This window comes from Cyanistes caeruleus, chromosome 1 (genome assembly GCF_971803275.1).
Source record: "Cyanistes caeruleus chromosome 1, bCyaCae1.hap1.1, whole genome shotgun sequence".
In the NCBI taxonomy this organism is placed as follows: domain Eukaryota; kingdom Metazoa; phylum Chordata; class Aves; order Passeriformes; family Paridae; genus Cyanistes; species Cyanistes caeruleus.
Genome location: NC_141701.1, coordinates 106,640,309 through 106,665,745, shown reverse-complemented (window position 1 = coordinate 106,665,745; position 25,437 = coordinate 106,640,309). Strand labels below are relative to the sequence as shown.

At 41.8% G+C, this 25,437-nt stretch overlaps 2 protein-coding genes and 1 long non-coding RNA gene across 10 annotated transcripts in view; 2 read left to right on the top strand and 1 right to left on the bottom strand.

The window, feature by feature from the left end:
• Positions 1-13,315, top strand: part of BBS9 (Bardet-Biedl syndrome 9) — a 291,318-nt gene extending 278,003 nt beyond the window's left edge. For all 7 annotated transcript variants that reach the window (XM_086847613.1, XM_086847607.1, XM_086847656.1 and 4 more), the window contains 2 exons: positions 12,357-12,570; positions 13,193-13,315. In XM_086847613.1, the coding sequence (XP_086703739.1) occupies positions 12,357-12,511 (155 nt within the window). In that variant the 3' untranslated portion in view covers positions 12,512-12,570; positions 13,193-13,315. The remainder of the gene's footprint in view (positions 1-12,356; positions 12,571-13,192) is intronic.
• Positions 13,316-14,615: 1,300 nt separating this feature from the next.
• LOC147655806 (uncharacterized) lies at positions 14,616-15,430 on the bottom strand. Its single transcript, XR_015275498.1, has 2 exons — positions 15,235-15,430; positions 14,616-14,865 (listed from the first exon to the last, which is right to left on the bottom strand). It is a non-coding gene; the product is annotated as an uncharacterized LOC147655806 (long non-coding RNA).
• A 182-nt stretch (positions 15,431-15,612) lies between these two features.
• Positions 15,613-25,437, top strand: part of BMPER (BMP binding endothelial regulator) — a 147,993-nt gene continuing 138,168 nt past the window's right edge. The window contains exons 1-2 of one of the 2 annotated variants that reach the window (XM_086847771.1): positions 15,613-15,681; positions 16,910-16,995. In XM_086847771.1, the coding sequence (XP_086703897.1) occupies positions 15,633-15,681; positions 16,910-16,995 (135 nt within the window). In that variant the 5' untranslated portion in view covers positions 15,613-15,632. Of the gene's footprint in view, positions 16,094-16,909; positions 16,996-25,437 lie in introns of both variants that reach the window. The other variant, XM_086847762.1, reaches the window with a different exon arrangement.

Sequence of the window (25,437 nt, the reverse complement as noted above, 5' to 3'; positions counted from 1 at the left end):
ATTTGCCTTTTCTGCTCCATGCTTTGCAAAATAAGGTCTCATGAGAATATTTTTACAAAAAGGAGAAAATATGCTGGTAATAAAGAGGAGGGGGGAAAGGAAGAAAAAGCTAGAAGTATCTATAGTAGTAAAATATGACCTCTTTGTATATTGTGCTAAATTGCAGTATTTGATAGTATCATCAAGATTTAAAAGTTGCATTGAATAAAAATTACTTACTTTCCCCCAATGCCAAATAGTCCATCTAATTCAGAGGAAGGAAGTAATTGAAATGTAGTCATTTATGCAGCAGCCTAAGAGGAAATATTGTAAAGTAATTCTTAGCAGTTCTCAAATGTAGTTTGAATTTTTAAGAAAGTTCTTTTTTGGCTGGAAAAAGATCAGGCCAATTACAGGAAGTTTGGAAGCTAGAGAAGTGAAAGGAAACCTTACTAGTTTGGGGGAACCATATGTTTGGTTCTCATCAGTAACGTTTCTGAGACTGAAAGAGGCACTGGTGGCCAGTCAAACTGTTCTGAATGGGATTTTAGAGTAATTCCTGCTCTTCTGGTCAGCTGAAATAGGCAGCCTATCTGCACATTTAGCTATTTGAATAGGATTTTATATGGTTAAGCCGCTCAAAGATTAAAATTAATTTTAAATGGCAATTTTATTGGAAATAAATCTAAAAGGAATTTTGTGATATTTTGAAAATAATGCTGTGAGTCATGGCATCCTTATTATCTAGAACTTTGAAATACATTTTCTAAAATAAATCCTAACATAAAGCATATATTTTTCTTTTAAGCAGTTAAATCTTCTAAAGTTTTGAAGTTTATTTTCAGAAGGTTCTTGTCCAATGACTTTTCTTTAATTTTGTTTTTCTGCCATTGCATTTTAGAAAAACAGATTAAAACAATTACTACTCTGATGACCAAAATCTGGAGGTCTGGACACCGCTCATCTTTTGGGCTTTGTACACAATGCTGAGTTCAAACTAAGACTGTGGTTTCCAGCCCCAGATTCATTCTTCTGTCCAACTATTATTCAACTGTGACACAGAAAAACAACATTTCTCTACTTTCAAGGGGTTGGGTTTTGCTTTATAATGTCTTGTTATTTTCTCTTTTCCAGCATTTACTGTACAGAGAGAATTAGAGATAAGTTTCAATATTCTTGTATTGCTTATAAAGAATAATTTACTGCCATAAACTGAAATTTGTTGAGCAGAGATTGTATTTCTATGTGAAGTTCTTCCAGCACTGGAAAAAAAATAAAAAAAAAAATTTACAGGATATGCATCATATTGAATAAGTATCTTTCCTTCTTATCAGAATCTTCTGTTTATAAATAATCTATTAAAAAAGCCAAACTGGTGCAAAAGCACTGTAAAATATGACATACTCCTGAAACTAGGCTTCTGTATCACTTCCTCATTTGAAATTAACCCTGAGCTTCCCACAGCTTTGTTTGCTGTCACCCCTTCATGTCTTGTTGCTTTCTTCATTTACTTCTTTATAGCATGAGGTTGCTCTGGTATTTGTGTGGTATCTTCATGTGTTGTTTGCAGGTAACTTAGCTCCTTTGCAGCTCAAAGGTAAAGTTTGCACAGCATTATGCTGCTTCATGAGCCTTGATCTTGTTGAGGGCACATGCCCACAGGGCCAGGCTTATAATTAACAAAATTCATCCAAGCTGGAAGAGGTTATGAATGCGTTATTTCAATGAGAATTTATCCTAATACTCTAGGCAGACCAAGTTCAACACGAGTTTGTTATTTATATAAATACTGAAAAAAATTGCTTTAGAGTCTTGAACTACCTATTTTTTTGTCCCCTGTCTTGTAAATTCTTATAATAGTCAGTAGTATCAGGAATGGTTATTTCTATCCTCCTTTGCAAGACAGCTGGTTGTTTGCTGCATAGAAGCTGCTAACCTGGGGGAGTGTGCTTTTTCCAGGAGACCACCAGATCACAGCAGAGGTACTTTGCAGTTTTATTTGCATTAAGTGTATGGCAAGTGCTGCAGTTAATTATGGGATGGAAGCATAACCCAGGCTAATTGAATTGACCTGGTCTTCTCTGACAACATATCCTGACTGCTCTATCTTTGCATCTGCCATATCAAGGAGTATGAATAAATAGGTTTAAATAAGTATAATTGTTGGTTTTTTTTAAATACTGTGGTATTTTTCAAAAGTTTCATGTTGTTGGAACCAGGAAAGGGAATAAAATATCTATTTATTTTCATGTGCAGTTATGGTAGGTTGATGGGGTTTTTTGCATGATTTGCTACATGCTTGGATTTACTATGTCTTTAAGAGGCATTCATGCTTGCAGATGAACCTGCTGTTTTGAAAATTTTAGTTTCTGTTCTTGTCCTTTAAGTGAAAGGATTGAGCAAAGTCCTGCTTATGTATCAGGTAAAAAATCATGAAAGTAAGCAGAAGCCCTGGAAGAGATCCCACCCTCAGGCTACACCATATAAATTGATGTTAACTCTGACGGGGGTGTTTTCCATTTGATATAGCATCAACATGTATTGTATTGTTCATTTGTTTGCTAGCACCACTGCAACACCACACTGTCATCATAAAAAAATGTTCCTTTGGGTAATTATTTGTTGCAAAACCAGTTAATGCTCTAGACCAATGTGATAACAGTGTTTGATAAGATATTTTCATTCATCTTTATAAGCAGAATAGAGACTTGGAGTGCTTCCGAAGTGGGAATGATCAGTACCAATCATAGCTCACCCTCCAGCACAGTTCCAGCAGACTGACAGTATATTCAGATGCAGAAACAAGATAAAAGCTGTTCCAATTGTGTAAGCTGCTGGCTGGCCTGAAATCTTGAAGGGAGGTCAGTCATCCTGAATCATTACTGTAACCTATTTAGAGGCCCAAATCTACTTCTGATAAATTTAAGTGAGCATTTTGCTATTGATTTTGACAGGAGAGCATCCATAGTCTCCTGCTGGGGGCTGGATGTCAAAATAAGATGACATATAAACACCACTGAACTCCTAGCTAGATGATGTAATAAATTATGAGGGTCTCTCCATAAGGAAAGATATATATTATTATATATTCCTAAAATTCAATTTGCATGGGGCTCAGCTAGTGGGTATTCTTTGAATAGCTGCCACACCGCACCCTAGAAGTGATTAGTTCTCTGCAGAGAGTGATGCTGCATATGAAATAGGTCCTTGCAAATTAAAACCCCTGAGCATTTTATTCATGTTACTTCAGCCACTTACAGATGAAGTCACTCTTGGGATGATGATAGCAGCTTTTCAACAATCACAGCAGCACTATTAAATAGTTTAGGAAATCAAGCAATGAGCAGCATGCTCTCCCTCTGCTCCTCAACCAAGAAAATGTGGAAAGAAAGTATTTCCAGGATACATTCTATTAAGAAGAATGAACATACTTCATTTGACATTTGATCAGCATGAAGCTTGGCACTCTCTTTTTAAAAGTTGTGATGGTTTCTCTAAATTGATTTTGTTGTTACAATTACTATTTCCTGAATTTCACATACAATTTAAAAATTGGAGGCTCCGGTGTCCTCTGATTATACTGAGACATTTTATCATTGTCAGTGAATGTTACACAGGTGCTATTCTTAGAGAAGCTTAGGAACCAGCAAGGGTTTTGATCCAAGGATGACTTAGACCAGTTCTCTATACTTTGCGAAATCTGATGAGACCGTTTGCAAAGTTTACAGTCTCTCTGGGAAAGAAAAGAGTTTTTATTCTATTGATTTTAATACTTCATTCATTTTAAAGGATAGCTTAGTCCCACAGCATCTTGGAAGTGTTAGAGAATATATTAAAAAGTTGGTCTATAACAGTTGATATTTCAATTCATTATGAAGCAAGGAGTCAGTAATTAATAGTTACTTCCAATGCTTGCAATATTTTAAAATCATGGTTGAATTCAATTACAAGAGACATAAAGGGGATTATTGTACTTTTTTTCCCCCTAATGGCATAATGAAGTCAAGATCCATAAATATTGGAGAACAGTCAAGTTACTGCATATATAACAGGAATTGCTTTTTCCAGCTCCCTGGATGTGTAGTGTCCTCCTTCCATTTGAGCAGTGACTGGGCCTATGAACTTGCACGAGTACAGCTTGGTTAATATGGTGTGATTGCTTCTGATCCAGTAGAAACAAAGAGAATTTCTCTTGGCAGCGTGTTTGAACGCCCTGTTCCAGCATTAACTGGATATTTCGTGGTGGTATGACATGATTCTTTCATCATGACACCAGACTGCCTAAATCAGAGTGCAAGTCTCAAAAGCAGTCAGGAGGAGAGTGACTTGTGAGGGGAGCATTTCCCCCATTGTTCTGGGCAACAGTATTTCAAATGTAGAGGTTTGTCCCTTCTGGCTGCTACTTACAAGTCCTGGAAGGAGGAAGAGGAGCTGGAAGGAGGAAGAGGAAACCCAAAGAGCTGGATTCCCAACAGAATTGTGTCCAAATGCTCCCATGCCAGCTGCCACAGAGAATTTTTTTTTTTTTTCCTATTTTTGTCTCTTCTTTTATAAAGAGTATCATTCTATGTTTAACATTTATTATCTCATTTCACGGGGAGAGGAGTCTTTGCTTTTAGTCCTTCTTCTCATCATCTGCATTTTTGTAGGTAGCAGTCAGCTCTTACAATCCTGTCATTCATTTGTTTTTCCTTTTGCCTTTTTTCCTACCAAATTCCACTGACTAAATTGATGATTCTGCCCAGCAGCCACTTTGTAGGTGTGTTTTAAAAATCCCGAAAGAAGGAAAATTTGCAGCAAACTGCGTGCTTTGGTTAAACTTTTGAAATACAATGTATCTATTCTTCACTGGGATGAATAACGTTGCTTTCGCCATCAGGAAAATAATGAATGGAAAACCAAATGTGCGCTAAAGAAGCTGATGCTTTTTTTTAAAGGGCTACTGCCCAAGTATGTCATCCAATGGAGGAAAGTTGGTAGCTGCATTGTTTTTTGTACGACAGCTACCCAGACAGTGATGTGATACCTTTTATTGGGCTAACCAAAGTTAAAATTAGAACTGAGCAAATAAATCCCAATGACTAACAGAGCTTCATGCATTTAACCTTTCTTGCTGCTCACCAAGATCAACTTTTTCAAGCCTAGCCACTGGTTTTTGGCTTCCAGTTTACAGAATGCTGAGAGATGCTAAGCCTGGTGAGCTCCCTACCTTCAGCTTGACAATTTGATCGCACGAAAAACACAGTCTGGTCCTACTTGCTCAGGATCATTGCACTGGCCAGGAAAACAACTTCTACAAATGCTCTTCCACTTCACTGTCATTTAGAGATATCCAGAACATTAATCTGAACCCTGAAGTGTTTGGTTGAATTAGGCTGCTTAGATCTCAAACCAGTGGGTGTGTCCATCCCTTGGGGGCTGAGCTAGGAAGTGAGTTCAGGCATTTACCTGTATTTTTGTTTACTCTGATTGCTGCAGTACAACTGGGGGAGGCTTTGTCATAACATTTATGGAAATCCACATGCACTGTGACTTTTTGTATAGAGGTTCCTTACCAAATGATTTCCAGGCTGACTTCTGATTTGAAATTTGTTTGTCTCTTTCTGGTGATTGCCCTCACTGCTGTGAATTTTTATTCACCAAGTTCAAAGACAAATTATTCCTTCTCTATATCATTTTTACTCCTGGATACCCATCCTTCAAAACTGGTTGTACACAGCTGCAAGCAGAGAGAGCAGTACAGCAGAGGTAAGTGGGTGAAGCCTCCCATAAATAGCAAAGTTGTATAACTCTCCCTGATTCACCATCCCATGGGTGTGGCGGAGCAGCTCCCAAAATGGGACTTACTCACCAATATGGCCAGGGGACATTTTTGTTCAGAAAAAAATCCCAGCCTTAGGGTATAAGCAAAAGGAGCACCCTTCTCCTTCTCAATATTTTGTGCCTACTTCATCATTGCTCGAGGCTAGACTGCTAGTCATGTGGCTTCTGTGGTGAACAGAGTGTGGGTTCTATTTTGAGCTAGGACAAACTGAGTCTGGGTTCAGTCAAGGATCAGATTGTCCCTGTGCCCCTTTGCCCCAGTGCTGTGCAGTATCCCTTTTCCCCCTTCCCCACATCTGCACAGGCTCCTCTGTGCTCCTGAACAGACCAGAAACAGGAATGCTCACTTTTACTTCTCAAGGGTAAGTCTGCTCCAGCAGAGAACGGCAGCAGAGGTTGTGCCAACATCCCTTAAAACTCACCACACATTCCTCCAGCTATGTGCCTTCACCTGGCTCATGTCAGAGGTGTATTCTGGCTCCCTTTTATGTATTTTCCACCTATTGTAATCTATACCACAGAGTGGTGCTTAGAAAATACTCGTAAGCTGGTATTAGAGTTTTCTGCCTCTCCTTACAGTTTTCCACACCTCTCTTCACTGTGTGCCCATGGGAATATTGTAGGGTTACTGTACCACACTCTGCTACATTTGTTTCAGTCCCTATCTGTCCTTTCCCTTGCTAAGGCCTGCATTATCAAAACTAACCAATAATTTCTTGGACTGCACTCATTTTTAAGCTTGAGGCCTGTGTGGGAACCCAGAAAGTGAGACTCCAGATTTAGAGAAATTGGTTTTGGGAGAATAGAGCTATTGTTTGGCTGCTCCCTTGCTCATACCTTTGCAATCTGGCTGGATCCTGCTAGCTGTAAAAAAAAAATAAAAATACTTGGTTTGTATTATCCCTCTTCTAGGACAAAACAAAGTATAATTTTCAGAGCCATCTTTTCTTCCTGATTCTCCTAGTTTGCATCATGTAAATTCAAGCTGTCTTGCCTTAATCTTTCTTTGCACTTGGGCCAGCAGCTGAAAGCCTGTGAAAGCATGTGCATTTTATCCTCTGTGTGCTCTGCAGAAACAACTTTACAAACCACAGACTATTTTAAATTAAATGGCCATTTTTTGAAATCCTATCATTACAAAGCTGAGGCTTGATTGTTGTCCTCAGTGTGCTTCATGGCAGCAAAATTCCTGTATTTTGGGAAATGTGCTGTCTATTCATTCAGCTGGAATGGTTCCAAAAGCAAAGTGTGGAACCGTTGTGAGTTCTCGTTAGTGCTCACAGAATTACTTTCTCTAATAGATGGCCTGCATTGTCTTTTTGTGAAATGCTCAGATGAGAAGTCATCATCATTTGGATCATGAGGCGGATTTTTTTAAAATACAGATGCACTGAAATGGTCTTTTAAAAAGTCCAGTTGTGTTCATTACTGCTGGCATGGCAGCAATTGAAAGCAGCTCTGCTGTGGGACAGAGAAAACCTCAATTCTGTAATTTCTTAACTGATATTTTGCTTTCTTCGTAGGAGCATTTGCGACAGAAAGCGCCTACTTCAAAACAAATCCATCTAAGAAAGTAATTGTGCAAGTTTAGAAATGCCATCCTGGGTGATCTCTAGGGAAAGCATGGGATTCTCCATCTTGCAGCTGTCCCACTCAAGCCATCCAAGAGATGCCAATGGGCAGCCAAGTCATGCAGCTTGCATGCTGTAGTCTGTAAGCACAGAGAAGTCACACATCTTTTCTCCAGAGGTTTCCAGCTGGACTTTTGGGTTTCTTTCTGTCTAGTTTCCATGAAACCACTTTGTCCCAGGGAAGCCTGGGAGATCCTAGGCACAAACAACCACTTAGCTGAGTTTGTGGATTATTTTATGTCTGTTGCCAGTTGGAATGTGAGGGATAACTAAATGGGGTGGAGTGTCCTCAGTAACTTCTGGACCATGCTCACATATCCTCAGGCCAGAGGTGTAGCTGGCTGGCTGCACAGCCCTCACTGCTGCCACTTGCAGAAGGCTGTGGACCCAAATTTCTTCTCTTGGAAGCTTCAGGAGGTGCAGCTCCCATGGAAGAAGACTCCCTTAGGTAATCCAACACAAAGTGAACCTTGAGCACAGGGGCATTCTGATGCTGCAATCACCCCACTTTTGAATGGAGTTATCTTGGCTTCCTCTGGAGCACCTGCTGCAACAAGTGCCTTCAGAAAAGGACCTTCTGCCCATCATGGGATTATTCACACTGACCTCATTGGGACTACTCTGATGTGTGAATATTGCCAGGGAAAAGGTCTAAATTGTGTGGTCTATTAGCATGGTGAGCAGTTTCCAAAATACTTTCAGCACCATAATTTTCTCTGTTTAATAATAGCTGTCTTATTTATTATCTGACTTCCATACCGATACAAGATACCCTACTGCCATATAGACTGACTTAAATTTAATCCAAACATAAGAATAATAAAGATAATTTGATAAATATTAAAAAAATATTTAACAATACTAAAACTGATTAGCATTTTAAGTAACTTGGTAAAGAGTCAGCTCAGTGCTATTTTTCAAGTTAGCTTAATTAAAACCCCAGATTCCCTAAACCACAAATTCTGTTCAGTCTGAAAATAGTTTATCACCAAACAACCTCTCAAAAGATATTTTTTATCTTGGAAGACCTGCCAGCTTGAGACTTCAGAGTCTAGGTTTAAAGATACCTAAAATAAATAGTGTACACCACATGTAAATACATATTTAAAATTCTGTGAAGCCTTAAAACTGTTGATTAATCGTTTTCTTTGGTCACGAGTAATTCAGCTGCCTCTCCTGGGTTTAACCTGCTAATATATACAAGACATGTGACTGATACTTTCCCAAAGTAAATACTATTCCCTGTCTCTGCTCACCTCATGCTTCTAAATGATGTATTTGGAGGTATGCTACTGTCAGAAAACTCAGGGATTTGGCAAAAACTCCCTGCAGATTTGTGTAATGACACCAAAAGTCCACCTCTGGCACATTAAATGTTGCTCTCATCTCTTAAAAGAGCCTTAGATGGAGAGGCAGGTAGATGAATTACTCTGCCTTCTGGAAGTACATTTTTTTCTCTTGCCCGAGTGGCTCTGTGTTTTCTTTTTGGTGAAGATCGGAGACTGATCTGACCTGGGTAAATCAGTAGCAAAATGGAATGCATTTTTAATGAATTTCTGCATTGTTGCTAGTATATTTTCTTATTTCTGCTTTTTTTTTTGGTTTTTTTTTTTTTGTGTGTGTGTGTATACACGTATCTACTTGGTTTAAGAGTATGCAGAATATCCAGGGTTTAATTAAATTGGAAAGGGTTGTGGGCAGCTCAGTATAATAATTAAATCTTGCACTATTGCTGTTTTAATAAGGGTTATATATTTATTTATTTGTTTATTTATTTTTATATATATATCATTATTAAACATCGTAACTTGCAGAAATTTCAGCGGATCAGTGCAGGATTACCCCAGTTTGCCCAGGTGCATTATTTGAACATATCCTGATTGATGGAGCTTTACAAGGCTGCTTATGATTGTCAGATCCTTGCTTTCTGTACGTGTGGTACAGTCAGTCAGCAGGACTGATCAGGTATTAATGCTTAATTGAGTGGGCTTCACTTAAATCAGAAGCCAAGAAGAAAGGGTAAGGAGGATTTCTTATTTGTACCAGCCGTAATGTTGTATAACCGATATACTGAAGATAGAAGGTAACTAATAAATTGGCTAGGCTTTGTATTTGGAAAATAGCACTAAATAGGGGTTCTTTGTTCAGCTCTTTCGTTTTGGATAAAGCGAGGTGTGTTGTACTAATTGCAGGGACAGCGAAAGCGAATGTCCTGTACCGACAAAGGCAGAAGAGTGAAAAGAAAAGGCACGTTCTGAGAACAAACCGGGAGAGTCTGGCGTGGGAGCAGGACGCGGTGACACCCGGATTCTCCCGCTGGCTCCAGGCGCGCCCGTGGCTCGGGATAATCCCGGGAGCGGCTCCGGCTCCGGCTCGTCCCGCCCGGGGCTGGGCGCTCCCAACTGCGCCCCCTGGCGGCAGCGGCGCCGCCCCGCGCCCGGCCGGCCGCTCACACCGCCGCCCCTCGCCCGCCTGGCCGTCAGTGCGAGCGCCCACGAGAAGGAGAGGAGGCTCCGACTGGATGGATTTCGCTCCTCAAACCTCACCTCCGAGTTTTTAAGCGTTTGGTGTCGTTCAAAAGGAAAAAAAAAAAACCCACCAAAACAGTCCTGGGAAAAATTCTGCTGTGAAAGGAGACCCTAAGCAAGAGGAGTGAGCTCATGGGCTACACACTTAGTAGGTGAAGTGATGATCTTACGGCGTGCATGCCATGGAGACTTGCTTCTAGCAAAAATGCAAGCCTTTGCCTTTCTATGCTGGGTAGAGACAGCTGCTTCTCAACTGGATCCTGGCTGGAAGGAAGTCCTCTGTCACAAAAAGCGTATTTAGTCTTTTGCAGGGGAAGGGGGGTGGGATAAAGAACCTCTCTAGTACAGACATGGTCCATCCTCATCTGCAATCAATCAATCAATCAATCAGTCTTCCATTTTATAGAATGTTTCTTGAGTAGTTCTTGTGGCACTCATCAGGTAGTAGAACAGGCAGGCAAAATGCACAGTTTGATTTGTCTCAGAAGCTGAAAACAAGGCAGTACTTCATGTATGCCACTCTTCATGTGATTTCATTAGCTCTTATCCTTTATCAGACACAGCAGATGTTCAAGGGTATATGTTACAAAAACCCACATAACTGGCACAAAATAATTTTTATTATCTCTGGAAGGCAAGCTATTTACAGCAGTGAAATAACAGAAAGGAGCACCAGCACACGCTGCTTTACTCTGCTTGGCCTGTGGCCTCTGAACAGCTTCTGCTGGGAATCCTATCATTAGGATGGCCTCAGCATTTCTGCTGTAATTTACCTCTTTTGTTGTTGTTTTAGCATATTTGATATGGACTATTTCAGCAGTCTATTGTCTCCATATTGGAGCCATACTTTCTGCTGCACACAGACATTTTTCAGTTTCAGATACGGCTGGGGTTTGTATCCAGTTTAGTTTATGCTGTTTGGTTGATTTGCTTTTCTATGAATACAGATGATGAGGATAATTTAGAATGCTTTTGCAATCAGAAGCTCCCTTTTGTAAGGTTTTTTTTTGGTTCTTAGAAAATATAATTTAAACAATAGAAGTATGTAAGTATGACTGTGCCAGGACATTCTATGTTAATAAACTTTTAAAATGATGCTCATTATCTTTATCTTGCCACAAATAAATTAAATGCTTTGCATGTTCCAGGGGTTTATGGAAAACTGTCAAAATTATGAGTTGTTTGATAAAATTTATAAACATTTATGCAAGTAAGTCTCACTGTAAATTTCAGATACTTCTTGTACTTTGCCTTTTTTAAAAGACTTTAACCATATGTGATTTTTAATCCTGTTACTGTTTTAGAACCTCTTGGTGTGGTCTCCAGACCTTGCTTGCATCCATTTAAGTTTTTGGAATATTTTGCAGAAGGGGAGCTTTGTCAGGAGCACCTCTTTGCCATAATCAGGCCACTCTCAAGGCTTATTAACATCATCTCCTAGACCAGAAGTGGCCATGCAAGAAATACAGTTTGCCCACACTGGCAGATGCTCTTAACTTTAAAACAGGATTAAGAACTGAAATGAATGAACACTCAAAAGCATTTCAAAGGCTGCAGCCCACTCAGTACTGAGGAATGAACTGCAAACTCCCAGCTGCTCTCCTGCAGCAAAGAGCCATGTCTTCATCACAATCCTATGAGTTACTACTGAGCTCCTCAATTGCAGATACTCCATGATAGTAAAACACTATCCCAAATGACAGGTCTCTCTCCAAGAATTTTCAGCTGAAGTTTATCAGACCCACACCTCCAACTACAGTGAATGTGTCTGTCCTGACCTTTGTTTTGATGGTGTAAGTTACTGGATCGAGAGTTCCTTATCTTTTGCAAGTTGTTAATAACAATAGAAATGTGTAAGCTTGATCAGATATGCAAACCACCTTCAGTACCTTGTAAATGCATAGTTGTTTAGCAAGCCAGAACTGGAAACAGCAAGTAGTGCCAATTTACAGAGCCTTCTGTATATCTGGGTCATATTTTCTTCTTTATGCTGAGAGTCTAACAAACACAAAGAAACTGTGTTAAAATAATGTATAACAACATAACAGTAATAAAAGCAGGGACTCTTACAGTGTTGATATACACGTAGCATGTTTATTACACTCTTTCTTGCATGGTAGGGAAACCCTAGGACAATCTATGCCCATGACCTAGAAAAGTGATTTCCCAGAAGAAGAAAAAAAACCCAAACAAACCAAAACAACAACAAAAAAAACCCCATCCTAGTTCTAATGACTCATTTTTGCCTTCTGCCACTTCTGGAAGAATTCCCTAGCCCATGAAGAATGGGCTTCCTAGCAATTTTGACTTGCCAGTAAAAATCATGAAGAGAAATGTGAATATGATCACTGTCTTCTTCACTGTTGTTAACCATAAAGCTTTGTTTTTCTTTTAGGATGGGTGCTGGGTGACCAGGTAATGGATGACATTCTTTTATGGCTGACTACTGGGAAAGCATCCCTGGAGAAGGAGCTGAGCTCCACACAAAGTGGTAATTGTGAACAGCTACCGCTCCATCAACTGGGAGAGCCAAGGCCGACCACTAAATAGAACTAATGAACGTGTCCTTTCAATAACAACTGATACCTTGTAATGCTTATACAAAAGAGGTAAGTGGTTTGATGACATGACTTCTGTTTTAACTGCTGGCATACCACAAAATCTCTGTATGTATCTGATAGCAGGACACCCTTTTCCAGTGTGACCCTCAGATTTTCTAAAATGACCACAGCTTTGAATGTTGCTTGGAAAAATAAGTACCTCTTCAAACAGGGATACAAAAGGAAAAAAAAAAACAAACCAACCCACCTTGAAACTTAACACAACATTACAATGAAAAAGGATGCTGATCCCTGATAAGGCAGGCTTGGGAGAGTGGGTACAGGAGAGATAAAAAGCCAAGACAAACCTGTAGCACTGAGTGGGTGAAACTAAGGTGGGGAAGGATTAAGATGGCATTATTTTCCTCCCAGGCTGGGTTTTACTTCATGAGAGATTTAAATGAGTGATCTTCCCCTGTGATATGTCATCATTATCAATATGAAGGAAGCAACAAAGGTTGCTGCTAAGGATGAGCGTCTCTCTCATCTCTCCCCTTTCCCGATGACAGAGGAGATAGGGAACCAGGGGGGACTCAGAGGCAGCACCAGTCCTCAGCAGGCTCTTCCACTGGACAGCAATAAGGCTGTGTGGAGTAGCCATGGTACAGGGAGACCTAAAGTCCCTTTTCAGGAGGTGCTTCAAGCAAAGAAGACGGGAAAATTCCTCACCTCAGTACTACTGCTGCCACAGAAGATGCACAGACTGAGCAAGCTCACCCCATGGACAATGTTTTCGTGCTGCACATGTTCAGAGGTAAGTTTCAGGCCTAATCAGTATGTTGAAGGTGCTGTACTGATGATCACAATGGTTTCTTTCCATGGGAAAAGGAAAATCTCATCACAAATCTGTACATACTGCTTTATCCTGCCTTAATATGATCTTATGAAGTATTTGTCTTAGTGAATGAATTATGGCAGGGATTGAGTGCGATGCTCAGTTGTTGTCACCTCTTGTCTTCATTTCGTAAAGAACTTTCCTCTTTGCTTTTTCCAGGCTATTTTAGCATGTTTCCTGCTGTTACTTGGATGCCTGGATTGTTATTTGATGCCCTCACTGTGATTTGTATGTTTCTCACACCGGGTGATGTTAATATTTAATGACTTTTAGACCAGCATAAAGAGAAGATTCGATGCATTCGATAATATAAGTACTCTCCTGTGGTAGCTGTCACTTAAGAAATTATTAGGGTAGATTTATTTTTCCTATGGCTATTGCTTTAGAAAGGCTGTGGCTGCACTGTAATTAGAAAAGGGAAATGTAACCACTGATTACAGATAGCGAAGTAAGGAAAAGCCAGTTTACCAGAAGATTCAGTACATCTTTCCAATGGAAAAAAACCCAAACCTTTGCATGTGTGGAAATCTGTTCTAAAGTAGTGCATAATAATATGTACCTCTACAGGCTTGCCTTTGTTTAAAATGCATGGAAATGTAAAGATGACATTACCCAGAAAAAAAACCAACATCCACATTATGTGTATTGTATTTATATACTGAGTTTATAATGTATTCTACACAGCATGGAGAAAGTTTGGGACCACACATGTATTTTTCAGGTATATAAAACCCTTATAATGGCACCTAAATTATTCTATGTTCCTATGCAGCTTCAACCTGTACAGATCGAGGCTGGAAGAAAAAAGTAGCTTTCCTTTCCTCGGGGAGAGGGATTTTGATAGTGATGTCCAGAAGGTGATCTGTAGTCCCTCCCATAGGTGCAATTTCAGCTGTTTTAGGACTTTTGCTTTATACCATGCTAAAGGTACGTGGCAAATTGTGTTGGAAGTGAGGTGACTGTATTTTGCTTTTTAGCACAAAGACCTCTGTAGACTTTCAGAGGTCTTGGCTTTTGGGTTTTACTCTCAAAATGAACTTACAAATCAAATAAATTGTCTTGCATCTTACTGGGACTTAAGAAGCAGTATTTGAAGCAGTTCTGTATACATCAGCCTGCCATGCATCTGATTTGCCACTACTTGTAAGCATTTTGGAAATCGCAACTCACATGCAGACCCCAAAGAAACAAAATAAGAACGTGTAGAAATATGGAAGCATTTTTCAGCTTGTTGTCAGACCAGTTTATTTCAGAGAGTACTCATTTCCCCAAATGAAACATTACCGTTTGGAAGAAATCGATTTGTAAAACAGGCTCGGGAAGATCTGTCACAGAGGAGGCTCCTGCCAAACGCCACGAGTGTCATCCCGTCCAGACCCCGCGCCTACTTGTGAGCGCCAGAGCCGGGTGTCGGCGATGTCTATCGTTAACATCGCCCGTCTTTACACCTGGGATAGCAAAGCGTGGACCTGCAAACGGCAAGTGTTAAGGAGGAGCTGCAAAGGCTGCACCGCGGAGCGACCGAGGGCCGGGCTCGGGGAGGGACAGCGCGGCCCCGGGAGCTGCCCTCCGGCTGCCCCCCAGCCCCGGGCGGCCCGAGGGGGACAGGCAGCCCCGGAGCCGGACGGAGAGGGCCGGAGGGAGCCCCTTGGGGGGCAGCGGCCCCGGGGAGCGGCCGGCTGCGGCTGCGGCTGCGGCTGAGGCGGGAGAGGGAGGCGAGGGGAGCTGGGCGGCCCCGGCCGGGCGGGCAGCCGGGGAGCGGAGCCCCTCCGCAGAGCTCCCGGAGGACAGCCTCCGACCCCTCGCTCGCTCCCTCCCTCCCTCCCTTCCTTCCTTACTTCTTTCCCTCCTTCCCTCTCGCCGCTCGCCGGAGGCTGGCAGAACTTGCCCGCAGCACGAAGGGCGCTGACACAAGCCGGGGACGAGCCCGCCGGAGGCAGCCGGCGCCGCCGCGCTCTGCCCAGGTACCCGGGCCCTGCCCGAGGATCCGCGTTTCCTCCCCGGCTACTCCTCTTCTACCTTTTCCTCCTCTTCTTCTTTCCTCCTCTTCTCCTCGATCCTCTCCCTTTCCCCCCGCCCCTCCCGCCCAGCGGCCGCGGGCGCAGCCCCCCGACGCCGCTGCCGGCCCGGGAGGTGCTCGGCGGGGCCAGGGAGGGAGTGGCCGGGCATCTCCCGGCAGGGAAACGGGGTCTGGGGCTGGCAGCCTGTCTGTGCGTGTGTGCGCCGGGGGGGAGGGATGCATGGGGGCCGGGGGGTGCCGGAGGAGGGACTATGGGGAGAGGAAGGTATAAGAAGGGATGCGGGCAAGGGAGGGGGGTGATGGAAAGAGGGGGTGCGGGGCCGAGGGGCAGGCGCTGACAGCTGCTTTCCCCGCACCCACAGTCCCCTCCCCCGGTGCCGCCGTGGGGTGGGACTCCCCGGCGGGCCGCGGTCTCCCGTCCTGCTCCCCACCCCCCGCCGCTGCCCGGCGCCGGGGGTCGGTGCTGGGGCGGGCGTGCCGGGCTGGGCGGGCTCCGCCACCCGACGGCGCGTCCCGGACGCTGCCCCGCAGCCGGCGGGTGGGCAGCGGCACCCCCGGGACGATGCCGCGGCTCGGCGGGGGTTGGCCGGCGGCCCCGCGCTTCTCCCCGGCCTCCGCCGCCGTCCTGCTGGGCGTCCTGTGCCTGCCCGGGGCGCCGGCCTCCTCCCTGCTCACAGGTACGGCGGGGCGCGGGCGGCGGGGCCCACCTGCGCAGGGTGGCATTGCGCGGGATGGGCGGCCCGAGGTGTAACCGCGTGCTTTGGGGCAGCTGAGCACAGTAACCGTGCCTCTCTCCGCCCCAAAAAAAGGTTTCCTTATTCCTTTTCACCCCCCCCTTCCCGTTCTCCCTGTTCCCCTCGAGGGTTTTATTTTCCTGAGATCTGGGGCATGGAGGGAAACGCAGAATCAAATTCTAGCTCCAGCGAGGAGCCATTAGACTTTGAGGAGTGATTCCAGCATGACAGAATATCGGCTAATCAGCATTAGGGCCCTAAAGTGTTTCCTAATTTGATTCCATTTGACAGTCAGCCTGCTAATTTCGACTCATTTGCCAAGTGGTTTCCGTGCATTAAAAGGATGCTTGGTTTAGGGCTTGTGCTGGTCCAGGTCCTCAGAGTGCAGTGGACAGCTTTCTGCCGATTGCAGCGAGCTCTGGATCTATCGTTATAGACGTATCCTGCTTTGCATGGAGCACTCGTTATTCCCCACACGTCATCTGAGAGAAGAAAAAGCGTCCTTTGCTATAACTGGGGCACAAAGAAAGTCTAGGTTTGTGCGGCAATAAAGGGCCACTCGTTTCCCTGTTCTCTTTAGAATCTTGCAGAAACGCTGGACATCCTTGCCTGACTAAATTGGGCAAATTAAGGCAGGGTTTAAAATCGAGGGCTAGGAAGGGAGCAAGGGTTAAACGTGAATGCGAAGAGGATAGTTTCCAAAACTGTCAGGGTGGAATGAAATATGCTAGTACTTTAAAATTTTTATTTCTATTTCAGGATCGGTTGCAAAATGTGAAAATGAAGGGGAAATTCTGCAGATACCTTTTATCACTGACAATCCTTGCATAATGTGTATTTGCCTGGTAAGTGTGTTTTTCAGCTAGTAAGAACATTCAGACGTGCACTAAATGTAACTGCACAGAGAGGGGAATGTTTCACATAATCAAATCTTGGGTGACTCTGTTGCCTTTATGTAACACAAGGTTATCTCAGAGCTGAGCTAATGGAAAGTAACTCAATACATGATCTGGCAATCATTTCTTTGACTTTAAAGCCCGGGCACCGAGCTGTACATGCCTTTATTCCAGGACATTGTGAAACCATGTTTGCCATGTGAATTTATGGGGAGAACTTTCACAGAGTTGGGGGTACACCCAGAAGTCTTTACTTGTAGCTCAGCAAAAAGAAGGAAAGGTAAAGTTTGGAAATGCGGCTGCTTTGAGCTCCCATCTCTTCCCTGTCACCAATCCCAGTGGGTGAGGAGCTCCACAAGGGTGCAAGGTGAAGGCAGCAACGTGACTGTATGTGCTGTAAGAACATGACAGTGAAAGCACAAGTGATGCTTCTGTCAGAGTGCTTTTCCTGCTGTGCTGGGAGTTCAGTGGTTAATGGCGTTACTAGCTGATACACATTTTGGGGAGAAATTCTTCTTCCTTGTTCTGTCTCAGAGTTAAGCATTTTTGGGAGCAGTTCAGTTGGACAAGCCAAGGCTCAGGAGTTATTGTAAAACAGTCATTCTAAATAAAACTTTCTATGATATTTTTAAATAAAAGCCATAAACCTTAATTTGCTGTTGAATGCAATGAAAAGTATAGGCTAGAAAGCCCTGTGTTTTACAATTTGGAATTTACAGAGTAGCTGAATTTACAGAATGTGTTCTACTTTAGGACTGAAGTATCAACACACCCTGTCTCCCTAATATTATTGCTATTATTATTATTGTAAGTCCATAAAAGATGTAAAGAGTTGTTTCAGACTGCCTTTTAGAAGGCAATTTTGGCAACAGTAGGACTAAGATCATCTTAAGCCCCTTGAGGTTGATACCTGTCACTCCACTGAGTTCAGCAGATTTGAAATGAGACTCATTGATAACTTTTTAGGTAATATTGATAAAGAATACATTATTGATTTCTTCTGAGCAGAGTCAGATGGGAAAAAGAGGAGCATGGGATGTGGCGAGTAAAGAAATCAAAGGGAAAACAAAAAGGGGGATGAAGCTGTGTTTTATCATGGATCACCTTCCCAAATATGTCTGCCACCACTTTTGCTAATGGAAGCTGGTGTTAACCAGTGAGGAAGCAATTTATCTGTGAAAGAGCAGAAGTTCAGTCTTGGGCATCAGGGCAATAATGCATGAGGGTAAAACACTTGTATTTATAGATCTCTCTAGACCTTGGCTTTATTAAATCAATGAGCACCCTTTTAGTGTGCAAGCATGAAGAACTGCAAAAAGCACTGGATGTAAGAACTCTAAATCCCTGTGGTTTGCAGGGCTTACTTTAGTGAAATGGCAGCTGAGGGCATTTGGCTCCCTTCTGTGCCAGGAGAACACTATGTTTTATTAAGCTCACAGATGCCTAGTGAGTTACTGCAGTTACCTGCCCTGGCTACACTCTCTTTTATTTCTGCCAAAGGATAAGTGCAATCTGTTTCTTGAGTAGGAAGCTGGGAGACTCGGTAGAGGAGAAGGAAACCTGCCTGGAGATCCTGGCTTTAATGCTGTGCAGCATCCAAAGCACTGACTTACTGGACTGCCCACTGCTGAAATCTTTGTTTAGGCCTGTCCCGAGGGAAAAGATCAATTTTAAGAGGTATGGGGAGAGACAAAACAAAAAGAAACAATGGGGTGATTTGTGACCAGGAGGGAAGAGAAAACCAGATTGCCTTACATTCAAGTAGAAATATTGATTGTTTAATAACAATTCAGTGAGGAACTTTCTCTGGAAGAGTGATCATACTCTTCAAGGGCAAACCTGATGGATGTTCATACTGTAAGAAGTGAGCAATTAAAAAGAGAGCTTGATCAGCTGTTACAGAAAGGAAGCAATTGCTGTTAAAGGGAGGGCAGAAAATTTATCAGAGGACACCTATATTAAAAAAAAAAACTAGTAATGTGAGTCACTGAAATTGAAGATTGGATTATGGCATGTCTTCCTTAGTGGTGATGCATTTCCATGACCACAGGCTGCCATAAATAACAACACAAGTCATGGAAATCTGAACAGCTCTGGGAAGAAGAAGAATATCTTAGTTACTGTGGATGCCCCATCGCTGGCAGTGTCCAAGGCCTGGGATGGGGGTCCTGAACAGCCTGATCTAACGGGTGGCATCCCTGTCCATGGTGAGGGGCTTGGAACAAGGTGATCTTTGGGGTCCCTCTGATCCAAACCATTCTATGATTCTATTAACTCCCTTCCAGGACTTTGCCTATCTCACAAATTAGAGGACACAGAACTGAAATGCAGGGACTGTATTGTCAAGTGTTTGACAGAACTCTGCAGACTGTCCCGTGGAGCATGTGGATGCATCCTAGCAAGAGGGAATGAGAGGCAGCATAAGCAAAATGATCTCTGGCTTTCTCTTGTCAGGCTAAATCATTTTGGAGGGTAAAGTAACGGGTGGTACTCTAGGAGTAAATGTGGTAAACATTGGGAGCTCATGGATTATGAGTAAATTGCAATAATGAAATGAAGACTGCAAAGAGCAATTACAAAATCAATTCCTTTTACACCACTGGAAAGTCTTGGCAGGAAGACCAAAACCAAAAGTTGTTTTTTCTCATTGATTAGCAGAGACAGGGTGGACTGATCTTCATGGTAGGAACGTGAGCAGAAACAATGCAGCTGGAGCACAGACTGCTGTCTGTGGACACTGCTTTGGTGAAAGCTTCCAGCTCTTGTTTTAGAATTTTGTTGTTAACACAAACCCCTGGATCTTGAACACAAGATGGATGTTGGTAGGGGTCTCCTAGACATAGCCAAGTTTAGCTACCAAAAGAGATTTGTTTATTCTTGAGCCCTTGCTCTAACACGTGGAAAGAGAAGTTGAGATGATACAGGAGTTCACATTAAGGGTCATATGCTGGAGGTTTCATGTGCAGTGTGTGGTAAGCCATTCACTTCTGAACTATGGGTAAGGCTTTCTAATAAAAAGACACCCACAGTGAGGTACCTCTGGGTTGGTGTCCCCGCTTGTCAAAATGTGTTGGGGTGCATGGAACAGCTCTGATGCTTGGCTTTAATATAAGGAAACAGGTAAGACTAAGGGTGTGTAGGTAGGTGTGTGTGTACATAAATACTGTAATGCTCTACATGCAAGAACTATTGGCTGAATAAGATTCTGTGGGTAAAATCTTGAGTTCCCAAATTCATAGTTGATGTGTCTCAACTTAATGGTCTTAATAATGTTACAAAAATGATAATTTTTATTATCTCTTAGACAGTAGTTTCAATGTGAGCTTTTACAACTACCACACTTTAGCAATGACATAAACATGAGTGAATTTGATCTCTGTAGAACTTGTCATTAATTACAGCTGACTGCAACAAATGGCCATTTCGGTTTTGTCCTTTTAGAGAAAAACATCAAAGTTAAAGAACAGAATGTGGTTTATCCACAAGGAATTTCTTGTAGGACTGATGAAAGCTCAGGTCTCCTAACTCCTGGTCTAATGGTTTGACTACAAAGACATTGGTTTTTATTTCATGCACTTCCCCTTTACAAGTATATGTGGGTGATACAGTCACAATCTGAACATACTCATTTTTTTTGTGTCTCTCTGACAACAGGCAGGCTGCACAGATGCCAGGTTTTTGGTGTGTCTGCTCTCCTGAGCTTCTTCTGAGGCATGGATGGGTAAAAGACAAATTAAAGCTGTTTTCATGATCCAGAGGTTTGGGGAAGTATGCTTTATGACTTGTTGTTGCTATCTGCAAATGCTGTTAGAGCCAGAGTGCTCTGGTGTTCTACCCACTTCCACTCTGAATGTCTTGTGGCTCTGTATCTCCTCAGAGATGCACTGTCTCTGGAAATAAAACATCCTACCTTGTTTTCCATAGGATCTGAGGTACTGGAAAAGGACAAAGAAGGCTGAAGGCAACTGAAAGTACCTGCTTTCAAATGCATTCACCTTATATGCTGTTAGACACCGGAGAAAGTACTTAGAGCTGATGGGTGAAACAGATACACAGGAGTTGCATTTGAAAATTGTTTTTCTGGTTGTGCCATGGCTAAGCATCCCATTGCAAGTGTGTTTACAGCTGAAGGCTTTTCTGATGAAAGGATGGGAAATGTTCTCAGCTCCAGCAAGTTCTGTATCAGGTGAAGGTAAACACTGAAAAGAAATGTTGGATGTGATGGGCAGTAGGTTAACCTCCCCTACGCAGAAAAATTGTCAAAAAAAGGGAAACTATTATTTCAGATAATGGTGTGGCCCCTGACAGTACCAATACAAGTTGGAGAACATGTGATTTTGACATTGTCATGCTTAATGGTCAACAGTAAAAATTTCTTAAGTCTTGTTGGCTTCGGAAAATCAAAGTAGTGAAATTCTGGGTTATGAAGATGAGTGAAAAAATTTGTATTTTAGTCTGAATTGGTAATGATGACTATAGGTAAAAAGACATAATCTTGATGGTATTCATAATGGAGTTATATTGATTCACTTTGAGAAATTGATTCCAGTTATTAAAGGCTGTAAGACTGCAAGTGATTATAGCTACACTACCTAATGCAAAAATTATCTTCTAAAATTATCCTCCCACATCTGTGGAAAAATGATTTTTTTTTTTTTAATCCATAGGAGCACTTTGCACATCTTGTGCAGTTTGAGGAGCCCAAACATGTTGTATATGACAATTTCAGATCTTTCTCTTTTATATGTGGAAGTTTTGGGCTGAAGGGAGTGGAGGCATAAGTATATTTCTGTTATTAGAACCAAGCAAATCTTCATAAATATGAAAACCTAGCACATTTTGGTATGTTTGGGACTTTTTGTATAATGGGGTTTTTGAAATGTTAGGTGGAAAATGCTATTAACAGACTGTTAAGGGAATTTTTGATTAGATTTCTTTTATTTGAGTGTCAGCATTTAAAACAGGCATGGAATATTTAAGTTCAGCTCTGGTACAAGTACGGTAAATGATCAAATTCAGCAGAGTTTTTGTTGGTACAGCTTTTTGGCTGGAAGGTATCTAACACTCAAAATAGAAGTAGGCTCACAACTGATATTATGGCATTTGCTTTCAAGAAATACGTGCTTCAACATACACGTGGAAAAGACATAAAAATGCTGCAGTCCGTCGGAAATAGGTGAAACGAGAACCTGTGCATAATTATAGGGCGAGAATGTAAAAAGACCACAGAATTAACTTAGCCTGAGTTAAAGTTCTGAGTGCTGAGTTTTTTGAAGGTGAGATGAGCTCAGCAGTGACAACGATGACAGGTGGTGGTGCCAGCGGTGGTGTGCAGAGCCATGTAATTTCATGCTCGTTTGTCATCATCTCCATGGACCCCGAACACCTCGCCAGAAGCAAGCAGGGATCCAAGAATAATGTATCCATTGGCCAGTGGTGTATGTAGTTTCAAAATGAATGTACCAAAAATGCCAGCTGAAAGGGACAGGGTAGAAGTGAGAAACTGCAAGGGAATAGATAAGTGTACCTCAGCGAACGGCGGCCTTGACATTGTGAGGGCTTTTAGAATTTTTTTGATAAAGAGAATGAATGATTTGAGTTTTTCTTGGGTTTTTTTTTGTTTTTTTTTTTGTGGGGAGAAAAGATCTTTTATTATCTTTTTTTCCCCCAACATAGTTTAGAACAAAGTGAGTTGCATCAAGAAATAGCTGATAAAAGCCAGTAGTGATCTTGACAAACCACATCTAAACCAGAACCATTTCCCCCACCTTTTCTCCTCCTCTTTTCCCTCATGCTTGTGCCTTAAACTTGCCAATTGCACCTGAGGAGTGGTAATCATATGTCTCAGCCTTTTATCACCCAAATCCAGACCAGAAGGAAATAAATGTGAGCCAGAAAGGATAACCAAGTGTTGGAAATCTGAGAAAGGTTTGGAGACAGGAGCTCAGGAAACTAGAAATCATAGCTTTGATTGCCATAAGTTTTATTCAGTATGGAACACCATTCTGTAGTTTAAATTTCTGCTTTTAAATCCAAACGAGCAGGGTAGAATTTGACCTTTGCTCATAAAAAATTATGTTAAATTTGTCATTATAAGACCTAGTGTTCTGCCTAGCTTGAACTAATAAATTGGTGAAACCAAGTGCAAGCAAACCAAGAAACTGATGAAATAACTTTGACACACACACACCCCTAGCCAAAAAGAAGCCCAATCCTAAAAACCATGTCCTTATTGCAGACTAAAGCAAAACAGCTACTCAATGTGCTGGGGTTCTTTACCTATAGCATAGCTGATTTCTGTGGCACAGTGCACAAGTGAAAAGCACGTAGCTAGCTTGAGAGCAAGTGTTTGACATATGTTCAGTGAAGAAGGCAGTGTTTTAGTACATGAGGATTCAATTGTTGTTGCTTCAAGGTATAATGCAGCCCAGATGACTTTTAGTGGAGTAGTGCATATTAAAAACCAAACAGAAAATCATCAAACAATTCTTTCATACCTATTTTATTTAATTTAATTTCAATAGTTTACATACATAAGCTACAGTGTCTACCAAGACTGCATCTTCTTTCAATTTAAATATTCTAGGTCTTTATTACTGTATAATACAGTCAGCTTTCTCTTCACCCACAAAAATAATAAACAGAGAGACAAAAAAGCCCGTGATACAGTAGTGTACTGATAGTTTTTCCCCCCATATTACTCCAAAAGAGAATGCTTTTTTGATCGGAACATGAAGGGTTCCTGAAACACAAACATGCTCCAACATGATGAAAGTTTTATTAGTCTTTTTTTTTTTCCCCAATTACAGATGTATGTGCCATCTCTTAAATGAAAAAGCCCAACACCCCCCACCCCAAAAAACAAACCCTGAAAACAAAAACCAGACATAACGCCATGTCTGGTGCAGCAGGGTGTCCCATATGCGCTTTGTCATAGAAACTAAAGAAATGTATGTAGGAATATGTATATATATGTATATATATGTTTATATGAAGGAGGTCTTCCAAGAGAGAAGTGACTTGGATCAAGACCCAGAGGTGGATTGTGATTGCTTTGGTAGGCTCTGCTGGAGGATGATTCTGGTAGGTTCAGCTGTACCTGTACATGTAATTTCATGCAAAACACCTGTGAAACAAGGCTTTGACCTGCCTGACAAACTGTCTGTTGTAGAGGATGGCTGCCCTGGCTTGATCCTTAAAGTTTCCATCAGAAATTTTGAGGAGTGTTCAAGTCAGTTTAGTTCCATGTACAGATATGCCCACCCTGGTTGAGTAGTACCACGTGCAATGTCTTGTCTGATTTCCTCCTCTGGGGAGTGCACATGGATTGTGCAGTATGGTTTGCTGTGTCTGTGCCATCCATGGAGCTTTAGATGTTCTCTTTCTGCACCTCATATCCAAGAGCTGCCTCAGACTGTGGCACATCCATGCACAGGTATGCTGGCCTTCAGATCGCTCTGCTTTGTCGTGACAATTATTTTGGGGATGTGGTACGCAGTCATGTGTGACAGCTTTATGATGAAGCCTTTCTGAAAATCTGCAGGCTGGAAGAATCTATTTCATGTTGTTCTCAGACCACATAGGACAGTGAAGAGTTCACTACTTGCACATTTCTAACATAGTCAGCTGGACTGAGCAAATACACACATGCACACAGTGCTGAACTGATTATAGGTCTTGGCAAAACCCTCCTGGAAGAGAGCTGGTGATATGTCACTGTAACGATGATGAAGATCCAATCCATCACGTATGAAAATGAGATTCTCTTTGGTGTAATTAAAGGATCAGATAGCTCAAATACAAAAGAGTATGTATACATAATACATGGAAAAGTATGAAGGGCACAAAAATGCCATAAACTAAATGGAAAATGTAATATAACTTGCAAATGTCTTTGGAATGTGTCTACAATAAGCGCAAAATGGATCAGTCTAAGTTAAGACACTTTTTTATTGCCAATAAGAAAAACATTATTAAAGAGCTGGTCCAATATCAAAATGGCATTTTAAAAGCATACGGTTACCTGTATATAGCTTTTATTAGCTTTCAAGTTTCTTCCATTGAATTGTTAATGGTCCTTTTAAGAATTATGGTTCTGTAAGTGAATGGCTCACAGTGTCAGTACTTCTGCTGCTCTGCTTTGTGCTGCTGTAGAAAAATAGATATTTTTTCCCCACCAAATATCTGGTTTTATTTCCCCATCATGTTTTAATAGAAAATTTTGAGGGAAGAAAAATATTAAAAAACAACCAAAAAAAATCAAATGAAAATTCAATCGCATTATATTGAGCTTATGGTCAAATAAAAGACCATTGTGAAGAAAAAAACCCCAATATTATATAAAAGCTTTTACCTGTATTACTACTGTTAAAATGACTATCACACTGGTAT